This window comes from Gymnogyps californianus, chromosome 14 (genome assembly GCF_018139145.2).
Source record: "Gymnogyps californianus isolate 813 chromosome 14, ASM1813914v2, whole genome shotgun sequence".
In the NCBI taxonomy this organism is placed as follows: Eukaryota; Metazoa; Chordata; class Aves; order Accipitriformes; family Cathartidae; genus Gymnogyps; species Gymnogyps californianus.
This window is the reverse complement of record NC_059484.1, coordinates 12,337,490-12,353,510: the sequence shown is the minus strand read 5'-3', so window position 1 is coordinate 12,353,510 and position 16,021 is coordinate 12,337,490. Positions and strand designations below refer to the sequence as shown.

The window sequence follows — 16,021 nt, the reverse complement described above, 5'->3', positions numbered from 1 at the left end:
CCATTCTGAAAACTGATTGCTTCATTGATTATGTATCTTTTGAACTTTGCATAGTTATTGGTGCCTTCTTGAAAGCAGAAAATTTTCCTAGCAACGGAATCACTGAAGTTTACCAGGCTGGAAACTTTAGGGACTGGAGATCACCTTTTAAGTGGTTCCAATTCTGACCAGATCTGTGTACATGACTTAAACCTCTGCTTCTAGGGCCATCGACTGAACTTTTAAATGGTGACGGGTAGTTTTTGGTCTCATACTCTTGGAGGTATTTGACTTAAGAAATGAAGAGAGAACGATTCTCAGAAGACGACTGCCCTTGTGCTTCTGTAAATTAAACCATTTAAAGATAAAAACCTAAAAATGAAGCCACCTAAAACCAAGGCTTTTGAAAATGTTACCCAAGTCATCTGTGATCTCCAAGGCTCTTCCTGTTTGTACACAGACTCAAATGTTTTCGGAAGTAAACAAAGGGTGAAATGAGAATGGAGCAGGGATTTTTCCACATGAGGCTATGTCTTCTTTGTAGCAACTAGGGGAGTGAACAGTTCCCTGAGAAGCCCTATGACATTTCAGAGAAACAGGCAGTTTCCCAGAAATTTTGCGAATACCCTGACCTTCACAGTGCTAGCATTTCTACGTCACTCTACACACAATGGCCCAAAAGCGTAATGCAAACACTGGTCAGTCTCGGCAGTGCTCCACTCTGACCTACTCGGCCTTCGTCACAATTATCCTGGAGGATCAGCGCTCTGGGTTATTCACACTGCACAGCAAGCCCAGTGTGTCTACGCTGACCCTACCTCCATCCATTCCTGTCAGTAGCACTTCTAAAGACATACCATCTCCCATAGCTTATATCAAACCCCAAATGAACTGTGGGGGACCTGCCTGTTTGTCTAGGTACGCTGCCAGCACACAAATGGTTTAGCCCGCAGCCTCCCTGCAAGACTAATGCAAATGAAAATGGTCCCTAAATTCCAACCTGTATCCAACCACGTAACCAATTTTCAAAAAAAGGAACAGTGTTTGGGGTACTGCTCAGCCAAGAATCTGAATTAACCCCATGTTGTATATATAACCTTAGTGACAAAGCTATATACTTCTCGCCCCTGTGTAGTCCTTCGCTCTAGTTTGGCAACAAAAGCACAAAACCTTAAACTGAGCAGGTGGTAGAAGACACAGCATAATGCATTTTTATGGACCTTCCATATGTCTTTTCCAATATGCAGTGAGATAAATTCTCCTTTCACTTACATTCATGCAGTCCCACTCAAATCTTGTGGTTTAGTACCACAGCAAAATTCATCTGTGAAAATCATGCTGTCCATGATGCATCCATTTTTTTAAATTAAAACAGAACAAAAAAAATCTCAAAGGCCTGTCCAGGTATCACAAATTTGTGCCAATTCTCATCCCTTATTTAACTCAACCATACATGCCCTGAGTCACCTTGGAAAACTACCTATGGATTTGTATCCCTAATGGCTTCTTCCTTTATCTCAGTTTCTCCAGTCCTAAAATAATGGTAGTGATACAGACCTGACTCCTAAGTTGTGACATGACGCTTAATTCATTCAGTGCTCTTCAATACTAGAAGAGACTTACAGACGAAGGGTGCCACAGGGAAATACTGACCAGCATGTTTGGATATTTCTGTGTGCAATATGGACTTTTAATATTATTCCAAAATGAACACACATGCAAGATGTGTTCAGACTTCCCTATTTCTAATAACGTTCTCTCAGGAATGTCAAAGCTTAAAGTCTAAGAAATAATTGCTCTGTAAGTGCATGCTAATGGCTTGCTTTGCAGATGGAAAATAAAAAACTTATGTTTTCTTGTAAGCACAGGGTTGACACTGGTTTATTTCTTCCAAAAATACTTACAAAAGCCAGGATTTCTCTGTATATATGTGACCTTGATTCCTAGATGGCACACGGACTACTTAGAGATCATGTTACTAAGTTATTTGCAGTTAAAGGGGAAAAAAAGGCTAAAATTAATGGGTCACTGGGTATTTTCTTCTGAGAACTTAAGTACTTAACAGTAAGAAAAAAACAGTTTACAGCCAGGTGGCTTGAGGGGATATTTTGTTGAACACTGATTAAAAATAATTTCTTCTAAATGAGACCTGACCACAAAATGGGACCATTAACGAGCAGGGACATTCTCACCAGAAAGGAAACTACGCTTGATCAACTCCTGCACCGCCCACAAACCCCAGGTCTTTTTCTCTCTCTCTCACACACTCTCTTTTATTTTTTTTTTTCCCTTTTTCTCCTCTCCCCTTTTCTTGTTCTTAATAGCAGGGTAAATAAGCAGCAAGTGATGCTGAAATGTTTTCGGCCAAAAACAGAGGCCAAACTCCTCTGAGAAAACATTTGGCCTCTGTGGTTTTGTAATATGTTCCAGAACACTGAGTTCACTGAAGAACATTGTGAAAAACTCCCATCGGCTGGAGTGATGCTGGGGAATGTTACTGTATCCCAACTTCCAATTGGTCCATTTCCTGCAGGCCTTGTTAAAAAAAAAAAAGAAAAAAAATAGTGCTATGTGGGAGTTAAAACAAGTTCTCATGGGAAAAATGAATGGCAAGAAATTCTAGCTTTAAAAGAAACAGCTAATCTGCTAGTTTGATTGTTCTTCAAAACTTACAATGAACCAATAATCCTAATTAAAAACACTTGGCCTAGTTCTCTAAAGCATCATAGCTTTTTCTATGCTTCGTTTGTACACACCATAGACTATTAGTTTTTTTTCTAGTGCTCACTAACAAAGTGCTGACTTTGTTGGGATGGCTGAGCTAATTTCGTGAACTCAGTGTGAAACCTTAGCTAAACAAAATTGTGGTAATTTTCCTTAATTTGTAAAAGTGATTGGAGTGCAAACAAAATTTTCCTCTTGGGTCAATCCTATAATTTTCAATTAACTAAAACTAATCGGCAGGCGTGTACTGAACCTGCATTTTGTTTAAAGGGCTGGAAGGCACTTCTGAAGGTCAGAATGCATTAATTGTTTTTATTTTAGTTTCATTTAGACCTTTTTAAAAAGCCACATTTAAGTTCAGGCTGCCTCTAAGAGGAAAATGCAAATTGTGTGAGCTACGATTTTCAGTCACAATAGCTTTTCTGTATCTACCGTAACTCCATAAAAGCTGCATAAGTAAGAGAATTGTCCATGGATTGGATCACCTTTGATTTTATCATTGTTGTTTAGTAATTCATAACTTTCATTTATTGAATGAAAAATAATGTGTTTTAAACACTAAACTGAAAATGCATATATGGAAACACTCTCCCTACTGGGACATCTTATTTCCACATTCAGCCACTTGCTTCTGGGCAGACAGGCCAAACTGCCACCCTCCTTTTTACTGGAAAAGCTAATTAATGATGATCTGAAAAGCAAAACCAAAATGGGTCCAAGCCATTTTTACATTTAAATCACGAAACGAAGTCCCCAAAAATTTCTTCACAAAGTCGAGGGGGGCAGGTTTCCTCCCTTTCTTCTTCTTCTGCATGCATACTTGCCGTTTCACCAGCCCAAGATGCAGCCACCCCGGTGGCTTGACAACAAGCAGGACAGCACAACTTATTGTGAGTAAGAAAGTGAGAAGGGGAAAGGATTCATGGTCAAACTGTCCAGAGCTCTAGCTGACACTTTCATGTGGTATACACTGGCAATGTGCACCAGCTGGCAATTTGACCCTTTGCTTTTTCTTTTTCTTTTGTTCCAACACATTCAAATCCTAAATAACTTTTTTGATATGGTGCATTATTGTCCAATATATGAATTTCCCACACATTGTTGAAATCATAATGCTCACAATAAATACACACAGCCTCCACAAGCACCTGCTGCTCAGCCAGCAAGGCGATACATGAACACTTTAAGACCCAGTTTAAAGAAACCCAGTGCATAATCCCAACTGGGGGAGAGAGTATTTGAAAAAGACAACAAAGCTTTATAAGGCACCTTTGTTCAACTTGCTCAGTGTTAAGAAAAATCAAATGAGAGCTTTGCTACCCAGCTGGAGCACAGAAGTCTCTCCTCTGCCTCGAGTCCCTGTGTGTACATTCACAGTTGGAGCAATATATGTGCCCAGTGTAATTCAGAATGCCTCATAGCCACAAGTATTTATGATATATCTTATTCTTAAAGTTTTGGGGGCAATCAACAATGGGGAAAGGAATTGCACTGGGTTATGATGAACCACAGTTCAGGCAAACAGTTACAGAAGTAGTCCTGTCTGTATATGTTGAACAACAAGCGCATAAAAGGACAAACACATCAAAACCTGGACCAAGCCATTAATTCTTGTAGCATGCATACCTTCCAAGGAATCAATGACACACATTCTTTTTAAAAAGTTAGGCTGCTACTTGATTTATTTCCCAGGCCATTATTATCACTACTGAGAGCAGTTTAACATTGACACCACCTGCAATGTCCTAGCGTGTTTTTTGTTAATAATTCTTCAGGCCGAACCACTCAACTTAGTGGTCTCAGTGTGGGATGCCACTCCAAAACACACCACAAGTCACTATGTCTGCAGCATCGGCTGGGGCGAAAGCTACTTAGTCTCCCTGGAAGTCAGATAAAAGTATGTTATGGTGAGATGGACAGGCAAACAAGCTGCTGCTTGAACGCCTGCAACACTTGCCGGACAACATGAGATGGAGATATTTAGCAAGACGCTTCTTGGAAGGCAGGTTCATGATTGCACTAGTACGTCTTGCTCTTTATGCTTGCACTCTTCCTCTGTTTATTTAAGTACTGGAGTATCTGTTTCTCTCCTTCCTCCCCCCTCCTGGGTAAAGAGATGTCCCATCGTGAGGACAAACAAGCAAACAAAAATCCCACACTGGTATGTTTTCAGATTCATCTCTATGATCATCTATTTCTGAAATCCAACCTTAAATTGGTACCTTCAATGACGTGCTCAGCCAAAATAATAAAATACAGTACACCTTTTAATGACGAAAGCAGAAGCCCTAGCAAGTGTGATATATTGCCTGCCCTATTTCTCCACGTTATATCTAGTACTAAAGCATCCTTACCTGTGTAAATGAATCTTCCAGGCGTTCCCTTGCAAAACTGCTTAGACTTATAGGACAATGTGACTTCTACAACCCCTGGGATATGCCGGGGAGGCGTCTGTACGCGGATGGCATGAGGAGTAATCAGCTAGAGGAAAACATTGGGAAGGGAGAAGAAAGGGGAAAAAAGCACTGTTAGATGCTGAACACTTCTTTAATAACACTTTCCTCTCAGATCACAGTAAACAAGCTTTGAAACATGTAATTAACCTGTCAATGTTTGAATACGATCTTGATGTAACCCACACAAAAGCCAGTGACTACAATATTTACAAGCATTCTCCTTCTCAGCCGTAACAACATTATTTCTGTTTTCATACACGGCAGGCACTTGCTTCCTAGTACAAGCATTCGCCCTGGTTTAATGCAATAACTTTAGCTTACAGCAGCAGGATGTCTATGTTTGCTCAGGTGAACACTGGGGTCATGACAGTGTCCAACAAATCTGATTGATAAATGATACGCAGTTACATGTGTGAACACGGCACAATGCAAGCCCAGGCTGAGATTCCCTGCACAGCCCAAGCCCAGGCAGGTTTTTAAATGCACTGGTCCCCAGCTAACATCTGTACACTGCAAAAGCACCATGTGCTGCTGTTTTAATTTTCTATTCATTTTGTGGAGGGATTACTGCAGAAATGCAAAGTTTGGCTTCTGAAGGATGCTGGATCTTTCCTTGCAAATGATCAGAGCACTCGAAAGAGATATACCAAATATAACCATCTAACCATGACTTCCAGTCTGCCTTCACTGCAATGACTGACACACATCTGAGAGGGCTCCTGCAGATGTGGATTTACACAGTAATAAGCAAACTTAACTTTCTTGCTAATGGGGCTGGGGATCCTGATCCTCTTAACACAAAAGGTTGGGGTGGGTCAGTGCTGCGCTTTCCAGGCTCTAGACCATTTTTGCTCTTTCAGGATTCTGGACTGGATTTAAAACATAGTCCCTGAAATTAATATTAGAGCCATCTAGGAGTTCACTAATTTATAGCAGGTTAACTCAAATCTCTGCTGCACTCAGAAACTACAGCATTGTCCTCCCCATCACTGAAATGTCCTCTTCTCCCTCATTATGCTCCCTCAGACAAGAATAGTAAAAAGAGGTACATAGAAAAGGTGACATGATTGTGTCCAGCAACCAAGCTACAGCTCTGGCACATGGATAATCCTTCTCTAACTGACTGTAGCACATTAACACACTTCTAGAGAGGCAAACAAGACCAAGACCATAACCAGCCTTGACAGTGAGCAAAGCCATGGGCACCCTATACAGACAGTCAACTGCTCTATGCTGTTGGTTGAATCATGTCCTGGATTAGGGAATACATGTCAATAGAATTATTTATTTTTTTTTTAAATAAAAAGCTAATTTTATTCTTATTTTTACTAGGAACCACATATTTCAAAATTGTCGTAAGGTCCTACCAAAAAATCAGACACTTAACCAGTTCTTTGTTTAGGGCACAGGACTAAAAAAGCACAGAAGGAGAGTAATGTCCGTCTAAGAGCCATCTGTGTTACTGAGGGAAATGGCATACACAGTAGGAAGTTCTCTATATTTAAAATAAGAAAATTAATATTAAATCAAGTTGAAGATTAAAACCAAAACTACCAGCATCAAATGCTCCAAAAGTTATTCAGATCCACAGAAGTCATAAGTCATATGTCATTTTAGAAATTATCATCTAGGAATTGATGCCTTCTTGTTTGTGAGCTTCCAAGAAACTGTTCTCAGGCTCTGCTTTGAAACCATGTGATTTAGAAACTTATTTATTTTTAACAGAAACTTGCCTTTTTTCTAAATTACTCACTCTATCAACTGGGTAAAAAAAAAAAAAAAAAAAAAACACCAAAAACCAAACTTACAAGAATTGCTTTTACTTAAATTGAGTTGTTTTACAGTTGGGCTGACCAAAGCCTAAAAGCCTAGGCCAATTCTCTACACGCCCTCAATAGTCAGCAGAGGCAGAAAGCACTGCCAAATAGCATTATTTCCAGTGCTTTAGACACCTCTCACGTTGGGATGAGCTGCTCTCTGGAAGCATCTACCTTTCTCCAATGAACCGAGATGACAAGTTTAGACTAGATGCTTAACTGTAGGCAGCCAAACATAGCTGAGATAAATCCCATCCTCAAGTGGTTCTCGTTAACTGGGTGAACTGGCAAGATGAGAAAAGTTTCATGACATTTTTAGGGGGAAAATATTTGTAAAAACAGCCAAGGATTTTAATAGTAAAGGTTAACATGCTAGTCTTACTACATCAGCATGTGCCTTGCACCCTTCACCCCCATTCTGGCATGAGCTATACAGGCAGCTTCTGGTTGTATCTTTGAATTTCCCAGCATTTACTGGTCTGTCACCACTTTAATGTTCTTTAAACATAATTTGTGGCATTTTCCAATACTCATCTTCCCTGGTTCCCAAGAAATGTCTGACCTATTTATGGTCCATTGTTACAGAGAGCTGGGGAGAGTTAAGCAAGTTTCCTGGTTTGTTCTCCACAAACAGTTTGGTTTTCCTTTGTGCTCTGAAGTAAATAAGTTTAACTGTGTTTAAAACCACAAATATACAATAATGTCGCCCACACATTCCCAAAGGGTGAACATTATGTCTGAAGTCCTATGGTTTAGGATGCTCAGGATATATTTTACTCCTCTCTTCTCTAGAACGAAAGCTTGGGAGGTATACCAGGAGAATACATGTGCCTTTTCCTTTTGCTTTTTCTCCTTAGCATCTGCCACTGACCACTGTCAGGGATCTAGTGCTGAGCTAGAAGGACTTTTGCTCTGGGTCAGCCTTCAGTTCTCATGCACACAGAAAGGAACTGGCTAGCTTGGTTACATACCAGTAGTCCCCTATATTGCTGTCATATCAAGAAATTGTCTTTAAGGGAAAAACAATGTCCCCTTGCACTTCGAAATCTGCCCTCTCAAACCTACCTTAGATCTCAAACTCTGATTCCCCAGTGCTACCAGGATCTGCGCTATGGACCAGCTCTCTGAATTGCCCCAAATCCATTTTGCAATCTGAATGACCCAATGGGTGCTGCATGGGTCTGGGTACTCCAGGCCCATCCATGGCAAGAGCAAATCTGCCCCTGATTTCAGTAACTCCAGGATTATGGGATGTTTTCCTGTCTACACTGTCAACCTGTGGCCTGACCTTGGGAACCCACTCCACCTTTTCCTAGCATGTTTTCTTCTCTCACACTGACATATCCTGTACCTTCTTCAAGGCACAGTCTGTCTCATATTTGCATGTAAAGCATCTGGAAGAGGCGAGCTATTAGCATCAAGGGATATTAAAAGTAAAGACACCACTTCTGGAAGCCTCTGAGCCCCAAACAGTTGGAGACTGGTAGAGCGTTCTGGGGAAGTATCACGACATGCTCACCCTGTTGTTTGTATAGACATCTGTCATTGTCCACCACCAAACACAAAATACTGAGCTAGATGAACCTCCATGTCTGACCCAGTATGGCCATTTGTATGTTCTAACCTCAGGTGGGAACTCTTGGTGCATTAACGGACATCCTAACAACCGTAGCAATGACATGCCAAGAACTAAGAATTTGTAAATATGAGTTCCGTACATTTCTGAACACATTTTTTAAATGTAAATCTTGAGCAAGGCATTAACCTGTGATTTGGACATGAACCCACCAGCCAAAATCCCAGATCCAGCTTCCTCTCCATTCCGGCATTTGGCAAATTGAGATCTGGAGCTGGACATAAAACTAGTAACTGGACCCTTTCTCCCAAGGGATTTTCAAGTGAATTGGTCTGATACTTGGCAATCACATTAGCTGTTTGATATAAACTCTTACATGTCAGTTGGGACATGCTGTGGATTGCATTAAAACCTAAGTTAGAGATCTTCAGAATGGAGGGAGGTGCATGTCCTTCAAAATCCAAAACACATTTGGTTTGAGTGTGTACAACAAGCCTCTTTCTGTGGTTTGCTAATATATTCTAGACATTCTTGTGTGATACAGCATCATTTCACACTCTTCAGAGTGCCAGGTTACTTTCTTTTTTTAAAAGTGACATTTTATAAGGAGATGTCATTAATCTGAGTCACTAGTTTATTTTTGCATGCTTGAGCTCTTGTTTGTGGTTAGGGAAATGGTGACAATCAGTCATAAATTTAACTTAGACTCTGTGTGAAGAGGACCATTAGGACAGGAATGAAGAAAAATCCCACCAACTGAAGGTAATGACAGCTTTCAGTGAGAACCGGACCCTTAAGGTACCCATATTTTTAAAAATGACCGATGACTTTGCATGCCTCAATTCTGGGCATCCAGATGCTGCTTAATAAGCCTTGGTTTTCAAAAAGAGGGTGCCTACTCATTTTTAAAAAATGAGTCAGACCTCCAAAATAAGCACTCAAAAACAGAGATTTCCAAAATCAATAATAAACATAAAAAGCAAAATAAAAAACTGTGTCACAGAATTTGATTCAGCAGTATTAAAAAAAACAAAACAAAAAACCCACCACCAAACCAAAAAATCATCCTCTGTTTTTGTGCTACGCAAAGGTAAAAAACCTGATGTTTCAGTGCTTCATCTTTTCTTAATATAAAAGAAAAAAGAAGTTGTTTCCAGCTGACTCTGTACAGCTGGAGGAATGTTCTTGGCAGGAAAATGTTTGAAGAAATAGTTCATTTTAAGCAAATATTGTGGAATATTTATAAGAAACTAATTTTGTCTTCACAATCGTGTATTTGCCCTGAAACTTGACTCTTGGAGTTTCAGCCCCCCAATAACAGAGAGAAACAGAGGATTTTTATCAGCAGCTCAGATTTGGAATATTTGCAACAACGCACAGACCCAGAACGCTGGGTAAAAACCTGCAAATAACAACTCCGTCTGTTTGTGGACTGGACAAACAGACAGGCTGAGTCTATCTGGCAAACAGACTATTTGCTGGGAGTTGTCTGTCCAGATTCAGCATGTGCACACGATATACCAATGCCGTTTGTTTGTCGGTTACGGGAGCCCCTTGTAAAAAAGGCATTAGATGGCCCATTTTGCTGTATTCTAAAAATATCAAGGGCTTTTAAAGTCATTTTTATAAAGTAATATGGGAGTTAAGGATTAATTGAACCTACTGGCTTAGGGTATCTGCATTTCTGCACAAAATTAATGTGACAAATTAAGTTTTTATTTAGTTCTCCGTGGCTGAGAAAGGTTGTAATTATGTTAGAGTGTTTACAGCTAAAATATATGTTTAAATAATAAATATGTGTTTCAGAAACCATTTTAAACCTCCTTTTTTAACACAGTCAACTCCATTTCAAGCATATAAATATTTCAATTACAAAACTTGAATATGTGTAAAATAAATTAAAAATATATTATTTACATTTCAAATTATTTATAACATATGCTGCTTGACAGCAACAAATTCACCCTTAAAAAGAACAGGGGGGTTTTTTTTGGCTTTTAACTTTGCTTCTGAACTGTGGTAGGATTTATATTTTAAATATCCATGCATCTCAGACACTTACATGGATTTTGCTATAATAAAATCTGAGTAATATAGGACCTTTACGATAATTATCTTCACAGCACCTCTCCAAAGAAGGTGACTAATCTTATTACTATGTTAGAGAAAGGGAATTGAACTTGAAGCAGATTATGTGATTTGCCCAAGGTCCCATGCACAGTCTGTGGCAAAATGATGCTTGATTTAAATATTAGACTTCATCCCCCAAACCACCTGCAATTATAACTGAAAGTGAAGCTAGAAAAATCCATGTGAAAATGCTCTGCAAGACTCACTCTTTTTCTTTAGTTTCTGCCTATCTAGTTTTGTTCTGGATTTTCTGCAGCTCAGTTAAAATCATGTGTTCTTTGGATCCACGAAACAACAGGATGAACTTGAAAATTCTTGAATTCAATGACTAAATAACCTGGCCAGGTTTGCTCAAAACTGGGCCTGACTGGCAACTCAGGATGAACCTGCTCCAGGTTTGAAAAGGTACTGAAATTCAGAAGATCGACAGTTCAAGTCTACAATCTATTAAAGTAAAACAAAAATATTCTACCTGCGTACTGAAAATGTACTAGACATTTTTAGAAATGGGAAGGCAAATGAAAGAACTTATTTTGAACTTCATAGGTGGCTACTATGTGTAATTTGAATTATTTATAGATCACTTATTTAGGGGTCACTCAGACAGCTCATGCATTTCTGCACTTGTTTATCATCAGTTTGTCTGCTTCTTTTAGAAATTATTTCTTTTCCCCTATAGGGTTTTCTATTGCTCTCATAGGTTATGAAGCTGAGAAGCAATTCTGTAAGGGAGAGACAGTGAAACAGTTTTCACTCAAAGCCAACTTGCAGCCTGTTAGAGCATTCACAACAAAGAGACTGACTTTGGTCTGGACACCCTCTAACATTATTAATTTTATGACAAGGCCTTGCAACCATCAGCAACAATGTTTTGACCAGCACGCACTCTCCTGAGATTAGAAATTGCCAATTAATGGCTGCCACTAATAAATAGAATCAAGATTTATAATGAAAGATCCAATTCTGCAGTACCAAAATCAGAGCACTTGCCTCCCAGCCTCTTCACCTTTCCTTGTTAAATGTCTGTAGCCATAATGGCTTCAATCCTAAAACACAAAATGCTTACACTGGACCCAGGGGGCACTTTCATGATCACATAAGGGCTTCAGAATAGGGCTCATTTAATATATCTCCTTTTCTGGAATGCCCTTTCATTCACACTTGTCCTCAAGTGGAAGGATGAGAGAGAGAGAGAGAGAGAGAGAGAGAGAGAGAGAGAGAGAACAGTGAAGCCCATGAAGGACATTAGAGAATACTCTTCAGATGGAAAAAATGCTGCCATATGTGCAATGGAATCAGTAGGGGGAATGTGCCGGATATGAATTAAGCTATAATGTTGATTCAGTATTTATAGGATATAAGGCAAAGCATCAGAAGATCCTTACATCACTGGGTAAGCATTGTATAGCTATTTCGGAGATGCTGGTTTGTCTGTTAGCATGTTTATTTCAGTATTAAAATCATGAAAATAACAATTTCTTATAAAACCTCCAAAATGCTTTTGGAAACCTTTCCTTGGAGCTGTCTTCCCATGCCAGTGAAGCCAGTGGGAACTCTGGCCCGACTTCTACGGCCCTGCACACTGGAAGTGGCTGTTGGGGTGATGCTGCCTGGGTTTTAACTTTCCACAGGCTTTTGGGGAATATCAGACTCCACGTTTAATTATGTGCCAAGAGAAGAGAGGATTTAAGAAACTGGGAGGAACAGCAACAGCAAAAAATGGATAAGAAACAAAAAAAGGGTTACTGTGAAACTACAGAGGCCCCTGCTAGGTATGACGAGTCTGTGCTTTCCACTGTGGATACAATACTGTGTGTTTGGTTGCTATTATGAAAATGATACCTACACCAAGTGCCTACACTTTAAGGATATGCTATTCAGAGGTGCTGAATTTCTGCAATCTCCACCTCATTGAGCTGCAGCTACAAGCAGCCAGTTTCCCTGGAAAGCAGGATCACCTAAACATTTGTTTCCTGTGGGCCCTTAGCTATTGTAGTGCTAAATGCAGAATTATTCACACAGGCATTTCTTCTTCCCTTTTCTTGGAATAAAAGACACTGAGCTAAATTCTGGGCCAGTGAGAGGAGATGGAAATCCCCTGGCTAGAATGGATTTCTGCCACAGGTAAATTTGACTAATTATTTTCATAAAACTCAATGAGGAAAGGATTCACTTCTTAACATTTGTGGCTGATTTAGCATGTGGCATAGAAAAAGGACAGGCTAGCTATAAGCTAGACAAAGCTATTAGACATTACCGTTCAGACAACACCTACCTCACTCCAAACCAGCATGGTGCCGAATATGACCTGTAACCCATCAAAGAAATTGTCTCCTATGATGATGACAGTGGCACCTCCTGTAGTCCATCCTTCACTTGGACTGATGGCTTTGATACATGGTGTAGCTGCTTTTCAACACACATGAAAAAGAGAAGTATTCTGCTGTTAGAACCAGATTTTAATGATAGAAGACTTGAGAAAAAGAAAATAAAAGGAGCTTTCATTTTCCCCCCTTACTAACACAAAGATTTCAGCAATCACGTTCTTTCTAGTACATGTGCATGACCTCAAATTATATCTTTGGAAGCATTTTTTCTCAATTAATTTCTGTTTGGTTTTGTTATTTGCATTGAAAAAATTAACTTTTTTTAAGCCTACATTAACAAAAAAATCACAGCAGGATGGGCAGAGACCAACTGGAAATCAGGACAAATCCTATCTTTATTCTCTATGAAATGTGCAATACCTGAGTTAATAAAACAATCTCCAGTGAGCTTGCTTTATTATCCATCATAACCTAAATTCATCAAGGAAACTCCCACAAATATTATGGAAAATATTGGCTAAATAAAAAAGGGTGTAACCCTCAGCATTTCTTTAACTATCCTGCAATCAGATCCAGGTTGTTGTAGTATTAAATCACCCTGCCCTGCTTAATGCTTTGGCTACTACAAAGAAAACCAAAACCAAACCCCACAACCCTGCCATCTTGTCATTCCAGTTACATTGCATCTACTGGATAATTAAGAAGCATGTGCAATGCATTCTGCCATATTCATAGAGTCTGTCCCTGCTTTCACTAGCCACTTTCTTGGCATCATATGTACTAAATGCCTCCTGAGAGGATGTTGAAAACTCAAGCGCTGCTCAAAGTAGTAAGCTCAAATCTTGATGTAGGATCTTCTGGTTTAAGACTATCTAAGCAGAAGGATGCTCAACTTCATGTATTGGTGGGATAGGGCAATATAAACATCCACAAACTGATTCTCCTCCTCTGCAGTACCAGAGTACATCAGAATTTAACTGTGCTGAAGCAACAGGAATAACATTACTGGTAAAAATAACATACAGGTAAAAATAACCTGCATAAGACAAAAAGCCCTGGGTAACTCAGCTGTGGAGTCTCAGGGTGGTCACATAGGTTGATGAAAAGAAGCAACTCCATCCCAAATGCCACCAACTTCTCCTTGCTAATACAGCATGAGGTGAAAATATGACACCATACCATTAGATAACATTTTAAGTAAAGTGGGTACCTCAACAATTTCATTAGCCATGAAAAACAGATTCCTTAAGGAGCAGCAAAACTCCACCAGTCAACCTCAATGTGGAAAAGAAAGATTCTTTCCTTTAGATATGAACCCGTCCTCAGCAGAGAGAAGAGGCTGGCTCCTCTGAAAACACATGAAGGGCTGCCATTGCCCACACTGATTCTGCAATGTCAATCAGGTGTCAATCAGCAGGACTTCGTTAGCTGCATATATATATATATATTTCTGCATATATATCTCTTTTAGGGTTGCTGGCATTTGGCTGTGAATTGCTACTTGGTTGAAAGGCTGGCTGAGCTCTTAATTTGGTTTGTAACTTTGAGTATTTGATGACATACTCAAGGGAGAGCACTCAGGTGCTTCATCAGGTAAGGATTTACTAGGAAGATAGGGGTGTGAAAGCCACCCACATGTTAGCACCATCCAGGACACCACCCTTGCACCCATGAATTACTTAATGTGGCTGTGTAGTGGCACAGCCCCTGCCCTACATTCTTCTAATTGTAAAGACAGTAAATTAATTAATTCACAGAAGCCTACTTTAAAATGCTCCAGACATAAAGCGCTAAAGAGACCCCGTGCGTCTTTATGATTATTTACTGAAGTTCTGGTCGGTGGGAGCTAATTGCAAGAGTCAGTGAGGCTGGTGAGAAGCTCCTTCCTCCCAGCCCATGGGCAGGGCGGGCGGGTGTGGAGCTGGGAAGCAGGAGGGAGCTGGAAAGGGAGCTGTTGAGTCACCCTTAGCAGTGAGTGTTTCTGTGGGCACTGCTACAGACTCACACCACCAGTGATGGAATGCATGCGTAGGGGAGCAAACAGACCCCGACCCTACCTACAAAAGGTTGTAAGTGTCAGGCACAAACTTTTCCACTACTTAAGCTGATGGGGATGCCAGCTCCAGTGGAAAACACCAACACACAGGCAGAAAAAAATCATTACCCTACTCTAAACTTGGCAGAGCACAGCCATTAATTTTTACATGAGCTAACAAAAGAAACATCCTAACATTACCATCACGAAAATGTAGCGCGCACACAGAAGTAACTTCAATATGTTTAATTTGGACTCAAGTTACTTGCATAAAACTGTGCATAAAAACCATTGCAAAGTCCAAACCCAAATGCTTTCCTTTCAGCCGAGCTCACAGCAATGGATTTACAGTAAAAGCAACTTTTCAAAATGCCATCTAGCCCTTTCACAGAATCGAACTTTTTCATAAATAAAAATTAAAATCACTTCCAAATTACACCCTTTCCAGCATTTCCAGTTGATTGTGGACACACACCCCCCACAATAAAACCCAAAGATAATCAGTTTCCCATGTGTCAGAGAATGAGCTACTTTTCTTAAAGACTACAAGCAACATTTTTTTCCTAAATACCAGTGAATAAAAACTGTTTGAGACCATAAGCCATTAACAGAAAACATATGCAGGCTTCAAAATTATAGATTCAATTCATCTTTAAAATGAATGCAAGATACTGTTCTGCAGTTACAGGTCCCCACTAAAGGTCTTGCTATTTATCTTGTGATGTTCTTCGCAGTACCTATGTTGCACTCAGAAGTGCAAGGTGCTGCACTGTCTGTGCTGCCTCATGTAGCTGATTCGGATACTTTATACATGTATGTGCTTAATATCAAATACACGCCAAGTCCCATGGCAGCCAGGGGGACCTCGAGCAGACACTCAAGTCCTTGTGCTGCACTGGGGCTGTGGGTTGTTCACTGGGACACTCTCGCCCACAAAGTCAATGTGACCACTCGCACGTGTAATTTTATTTAAATAT

General features: G+C 39.9%; 1 protein-coding gene across 13 annotated transcripts in view; it reads right to left on the bottom strand.

Moving 5' to 3' along the window:
* Positions 1–16,021, bottom strand: part of EBF1 (EBF transcription factor 1) — a 280,920-nt gene that overhangs the window by 59,646 nt on the left and 205,253 nt on the right. For 9 of the 13 annotated variants that reach the window (XM_050905146.1, XM_050905151.1, XM_050905154.1 and 6 more), the window contains 2 exons: positions 12,958–13,088; positions 5,058–5,184 (listed from right to left, as the gene is read on the bottom strand). In XM_050905146.1, coding sequence (XP_050761103.1) covers positions 5,058–5,184; positions 12,958–13,088 — 258 coding nt within the window. Of the gene's footprint in view, positions 1–5,057; positions 5,185–12,957; positions 13,092–16,021 lie in introns of all 13 variants that reach the window. The other 4 variants (XM_050905145.1, XM_050905149.1, XM_050905143.1 and 1 more) reach the window with 1 other exon arrangement.